Here is a 6,677-nt window from a genome sequence, read left to right as displayed (position 1 = left end):
GGTGAGTGAACAGTTCGAAAGTCGAATTAATCGAATCGGTCTAATGCTTGCCCAGACACAAGTAAATCCAAGATCTCGCGGTTTCGGTTCATGCAGGGATTCAACCTCCATGGTTCGATGAACTGTAACGCAAGATTGTGAACCAATTCCCCGACACACGGGTTTACTTCTCTCTCAGCTTCTCCATCAACATCGTTTAATTCACCGAATTTTCGGTGTCAAAACCTGCGAGCCGAGCGCAACTTAATTCATGCAGTAAATAATAAAAACATGCAAGCCTAGCAAACTAGAGTACCAAAAGGGCGTGCGGGACATAGGCCCGCACGTAACATGAACCCCCGAACTCGGACTTTCCGGTTCCGCACAGATCAATGCCTTAGCGAAACTAGGTGTTCCATACCCCTAGACCCGGGTAACTTATCAGCCCTCAACCTTCGGGTCGTAAAATGATAAGTGGCGACTCCTTCTCACGTGTGTCCGTCACGAGTCCCCACGGGAAGGTGGACACTCCCAAGCCGCGAGATCCAAAAGCGCGCAATGCGGGCCCCGACGAGAGTCCACATTCAGGTCGGTATAGCTTGGCGACTCCACTGGGGACATACTTAGTGGGTTTGGGCTCGATCCCGTTTGCTTTGCTTGCATGTTTATTTACCACTTTACGTACATTTATTTCAAGCACATTTACTTTCTGCACTTGCATTGCATCATCCAAGCGGAATTCTAAGTACCTCACCTGAAATCCCACGGGCGCCGAAATAGGAAGCTAGGTTAGTCAGAGGTTCCGAGTAAGGGAACGGATCGAGTAGGCTCTGCCACCGAATCGGCCTCTAAAGATCCTCGCTCGATTTTAAGGAATTGATCCCCTTGAATCAGGAGCCCCCATCCCTAGTTAGTGGTTTTCCCAGTAGAACACTAAAACCATGCATAAACGGGGACCGTCATGCTGGACCAAAATTACCTTCATGCCGTCAACCGACCCAAAGTCCAGTCTTTGAGTCGGCCCCTAGTTTTCTTTTAGGCGGGCCTTTTGTTGTTTTTCTACAATGAGCGATGTAACATTGTAACAAATACAGTTATACTTTACTTTTCTGCATTGCATGCATGTTTTTAAACAACCTAGGACATTGCATCGGTTTGGTTTTAAATATTAAACCGACATTCTCTCCATTTAGGTAAGAATGGATCGCTTGCATCCCTGTCTTAGGCTCGATGTCATCATCACTCCAGCCGCGGACATCATGCGCCTTTGGAGAACATTCCACCCAGTTGACCGCGCATTTCTCCAACTCATCATAGGAGACTTGCCACTGCTTGTTGATTCTCCCATCGATTGGACCTTGCTCAGAACGGCAATAAGCTTTGCCACACTCAGTACACCATATTCAACTTTCAGGGGACAGAGCTAGTCCCTACAATAGAGGAATACGAGGCACTCATTCAGAGGCCCATGCCCACTCGCGACATCGTGGTGCCCAACCAGTATGCCATGATATAGAGTAGACTAGCCGTTCTTTTAGGTCTTTGCGGTGAAGAAATTTGTCGCGAGATTCAGTATGGATGGGATCACGGCATTAGGACTGAATGGCTTATAGACTTCATACACATCCGTGCACTCCGTGCTGCCAGAGAGTCTTATCAGCATGACGCCTGCCACGGATTCATCCTGCTCATCTTCTGGACTATTTTGTCCCCACACGCATCCGACCTCATAGAGGGGGCACTTGCCCAAGTCGTCCTCCAAGTGGTAGGAGGCCATAGTTATGTTGAAGCCGTCTTAGCTAAGACTGTTCGGTCTCTTGACTATGTACGAGAGGTTCGGCGCGGCAGAATGAGAAGGTCTCCGCACCTCCTGCAGATTTAGCTCCTCGCACATATCAGACCGTTCGGCTTATCCCACCCATTTTCCTACATCACTGAAGAACGCTCCCTCATTGCTCGTCTGCTTCATGTGTTTCAACCTTTCAAGCGTAACTACACCGATTGGAGGCAATTCATGGAAGATCTTACTCCAGCACAGTTTTTGTGGGCCGCTCGCTGGAATCCCGGCGATCCTATGGCTATCGGATGTCCATCAGTGGTAGGACTTCCTTTAATCAGTCATTTGGGGAGCACACTCGTTTTCCCAGGTAGAGTCATCAGACAACCCGACGGCTTACAGGATATTCCCACCGAAGCGGACCACACTCCTCACCAGTTCATGTGGGCAGACACTTCAGCTTCGCTCCCAGAGAGGTTTCTACAAGTCCGAGAAGCTCGACGCTTGTGGGGTACGCGGACTATTCCGCAGCTTTATGTGGCTTGGATTACTTTGCTACCACGGCGTATGTGGCTCGGTTCCACCCACAGGGGTTAGCACCTGTTCATCAGCCACGAACGGCACGGATTCCACGAGCTCCCCTAGTAGCCATTCCCGATGCCAAGAGTTTCGCCCAGGCCGCAGCGCGCACAGAACTGCAGTCTATTAGGGAAGAACAAGATCGACTCCGATGCGAGCTCGTTGACACTCGCGTAGAGCTTGCAGAGCACAGAGAGCTCCAGAGGGAACTAGCTCACGCACGTACGCACATTGTGAACCAAGACCGGGAGATAGCGCGTTTGAGTGCTACGTTGGACCGAGCCCGGGCAAAAAAACGCAAAGTTCCCCATCCTTGAGTTCACTAGTCAGCAACGTCTTTTTGGCCCGTTTAGACCTACGCAACGTTCACTCGGCTGTCGAGCGTAGTAGGATGTCGGTTTTATGTTTACGTTCCTTTCTTTTTCAAAAGTACTATCTTTGTAAATTATGGAACTTGAATCAAGTCGATGTAATGGCATTAGTGTTTTGAAACTCATGCATTTCATACAGTTCATTCATTTACATCATTTATTTTGACACTCGAGTCAATCAAATAGCAATCGTGCTTATACATTTATACATACAGGTGTTCATAACTGGCGTCACACCGATATCCAACTCAGGCACGCGTGAGAACGACAGAGGAACAACAACTCCCTGTTTCCGAGCAAGACACACCGCCGATGTCGGCGCACTCTTCACCGTTTGGCGCGCATGTTTTATCGCCTCCAACACCTATTGCATCAGCGGCTTATTCAGGCGCTTTTCAAACGCATCTCTCTCCTCCAACGTCACAAACGAGCTCCAACTTCATCGACCCCGTGCGTTTCACTGCGCTCGAAGGAATGGTCAATCAGTTAGCTGCCAACATTAATACCAACATGATAGAACTCATGGCCATGCTCCGAGATCAGAATCGAGCTTCGTCGAGTTACACTCCGCCTCCGGAGCATAGGGTAACTGTAGATCCGAACCCGGTGGTCCCACCGATTTATGTTTCGGAAAGCGAGGACATGTCTTTCTTTACAATGACGCACGTGCCGGCAGTCCATCCGATCAATGATCCTCTACCTCCACCCCCTGCTCCTACGTCTGTTCCATTGCCACCACCAGCCTTTCTATCCGCAGACTCCGCTGTGCATGCACCGCCGCCATTAGCCATGCTCGGCTCAACACCTTGTCTACACAGTGCTACCTACAACAGTTCCTTCGATGATGAGCTTACCCGCTCCTGCTCATACTGCTGAGCCTTTTCCTTTCCAAGCTTCAACAACCCTACATGGGCCTTTCTTACCAAGTTCCACCTCCACTAAATAATCTTCCCCCTGAACCGGGCACGCCTACTCAGGCCGCCCCTCCAGCTCCATTGATAAACTTTCTCCCGAAAACGGAGACAGAACAGGAGAGGAGAATGAAGAAAATGGAAGAGACCATTAGAGCTCTCCAAGCGGGCAATTCCCATTCGATTACGGTAACAGTGACTGGAATCTCTTTTCGGGCATGCGACTACCCCCTAAGATCAAGATTCCAGATTTGAAAAGATACGACGGGACCAGAGACCCTCGACATCATCTCTGTCACTATCAGAGCAAAATGCTCTCATACGAGGATTACGAGCAATTCGTCATTCAGACTTTCCAAGACGCTAGATTGGTTTATGACCCTGAAAGCCAACGACGTCCCTACATGGACAGATTTTTCCCAGAAGTTCCTCGACCAGTATCGATTTTGTGCGGAGACACCCCTTACTCTTCTCGATCTTAGCATGACAGAGATGAGAGAGGGTCAGACTTTCGAAGCATATGCAACGGAATGGAGGGGAAAAGCGGCAGAGCACATTCCTCCAATCACTGAGCGACAGCAAGTTCAGCTGTTTCACTCCACGCTCAGGGGCGCATACTACTCACATCTCCTGGCTCATAGCTCCTCTTTCTCGGACCTAATCGAGGCAGGAAAGAAGCTTGACATGGGTGTTAAGCTAGGGAGAATTGAAGGTCCATCGAGGAAGAAGGACGGAGAGACATCGAAGAAGTAGACTGTTGGAACCTCCAGGAGAGGCAAAGACACGACTGTTAGCATCATCAATTCCAGACATCAGGCGTCACAGCCAATTTCAGTGGACTACACCCCTGCATTGCAAACTTCTCAGGCATATGCACACCCCGTGCATTATACGCAGCTCTATCCAACGCAACAGGCATACTCCCCGGCTATCCCCACTGTTATTCAGTCGCCACCACCGCAACAGTACGCTCCTGCTCAGGCTCAACAAGGTAGATCCCCGACTTCGAGATCTCCTCAACCGGCTCTACGTGCTCCAGCCCCGAGAACTCAATTGGGCAATGCTGCTCAATCACGTCCGCGCAAGCAGTACACCACTCTACCAGCTCTTCCCTCCCATATATTCAGGCAGCTTCTCGCGGGCAATAAGATCAAAACAGAGGCGCTCGGTCCCAACTTCGACCCCACAGTGCAGAATCAAAACTTGAGCTGTGAATTTCATAAGCATGCTCCTGGTCACACCCTGGACAATTGCTGGAGACTTCAGGACAGAATCCAGGAGATGATTGACACAAGACAGATCTCCTTTAATGAGGTGAAGCCACCGAATGTCCTCACAAACCCTCTCCCCGATCATGGATCAAGTTCAGGACCCTCCATCAACATGATTAGCATAGCTGCTATCGGAGAAGAGAAGGATGCACAGAGGACTTCAGTTCCATTCATCGTTAACTATACTTCGACGGATGGTGCATTTACGTCTACCCCGTTTGTTGTTGAGGTTCCTACAAAAGAGTCATATCAAGACTGCCGAGTTCCTTGGGATTATGGGAGTGAGGTTGCCAATATGGAGCAGGAAATGAGCGCGATGGGTATCACGCGCTCAGGTCACGTTTATCAGGGCCCAAAGCTTGCGGACAAAGGGAAGGCTCCCGTTACTTCATTCTCAGCCATTCCAGAAGCCGCACCACTCCCTTCGAAGAAGGTCACCGAGCAAGAAGCCGAAGCTTTCATGAAGGTGATCAAAGCAAGCGAGTTTAAGGTTGTTGAGCAGATGGGCAAATCACCAGGCCACATTTCACTGCTTGCCTTGCTTTTGAGCTCCGAGCCGCATCGGGATGCTCTGCCGAAGGTCCTTACGGCCGCACAAGTCTCGAAGGAGACTGCACCAAATAGGATCGAAGAGACTGTGAATTCCATCTTCTCAAATCAAATCTCCTTTGTCGAGGATGAACTTCCGTCTGAAGGTCAGGGACACTTGCGAGCATTGCACATAGTTTGCAAGTGCAATAATCACGTCGATGGTCGAGTCATGATCGACAACAGCTCCACTCTTAACGTTTGCCCAATCTCCACGCTGAAACAGATGAAAGTGGATACGAGCCGCATTCGTGCAAGCAAAACCATTGTTCGAGCCTTCGACGGCTCTAAAAGAATAGTGAATGGAAAAATCAATCTCCTGATTGATGTGGGTCCTTGCTCATTCTCTGTCACCTTCCAAATCCTCGAGATTCCCAATGCTTTCAGTATGTTGCTTGGGAGGACATGGATTCACGTCGTCGGCGCCGTTCCTTCATCACTGCATCAGAAGCTGAAATTCTTCATCGAAGGCAAACTCATCATTGTCAACGGCGAGGAAGATTATGCAATCTACAAGGAGACAGTCGTCCTCTACATCAGCATTAGAGAAGACTAGAATCTTCCCTTTCACTCTTTCGACATCGTTTCCGTAATTTGGGATTACGGAGAAGTCGATCCATCCCTGGCCGATCGCATGATTGGGAAAGTTCTGTTAAAGAACGACTACGTCCCCGGAACTGGACTCGGGGCACACGCTCAGGGAATTCTCCGACCAATCAAAATGGAGGAATATCGTAATAGGAGAGGACTTGATTTTCGCCCCTCCTGTCATGAGATCATGCAAGCTCGTCGCGGAAAGCATCTCCACCATCTTGCGGCACACTACGGGAAGCTCTCTAGGGGCATTCTGGTTCCACTGCTTTCGCAGTTTTTCCCTGCACCACCGTAAGTCATGGGAGGCACCTCTGATAGCCCATCCACTGAATTGGATGATTCCTCTTCGGATACAGTTGAAACGTTCTTGGCTTTGCCAGCCATATATGCCGTCACTGAGGAGACATCTTTCAGGGTTCATATCCGCCCTGTATGGGAGGATGAGAAGCTTACCAACTGGACTTCAGTTCCACTCTACTTGGCCATGGTTGTCGATGTGTAAGACAGTCTTTGTATATAATGCTACCTGCATGTCGGCAACGCCATAAGCCATATGGCAGAAGAGGGATTTTTGTTATGGCTTGTTAATAAAATCCTTCCATGCTTT

At 49.5% G+C, this 6,677-nt stretch overlaps 1 protein-coding gene across 1 annotated transcript; it reads left to right on the top strand.

The window, feature by feature from the left end:
- Positions 1 to 3,614: 3,614 nt before the first annotated feature.
- LOC116204216 lies at positions 3,615 to 6,365 on the top strand. Its single transcript, XM_031536294.1, has 3 exons — positions 3,615 to 3,806; positions 4,485 to 5,946; positions 6,088 to 6,365. The coding sequence occupies exons 1-3, from the start codon at positions 3,615 to 3,617 to the stop codon at positions 6,363 to 6,365; spliced, it is 1,932 nt and encodes a 643-aa protein (XP_031392154.1).
- The last annotated feature ends 312 nt before the right edge of the window (positions 6,366 to 6,677 follow it).

The sequence above is a fragment of the Punica granatum genome, chromosome 1 (assembly GCF_007655135.1).
Source record: "Punica granatum isolate Tunisia-2019 chromosome 1, ASM765513v2, whole genome shotgun sequence".
In the NCBI taxonomy this organism is placed as follows: Eukaryota; Viridiplantae; Streptophyta; class Magnoliopsida; order Myrtales; family Lythraceae; genus Punica; species Punica granatum.
The sequence above is the reverse complement of the archived record's forward strand: the minus strand, read 5'-3'. Positions and strand labels throughout refer to the sequence as shown.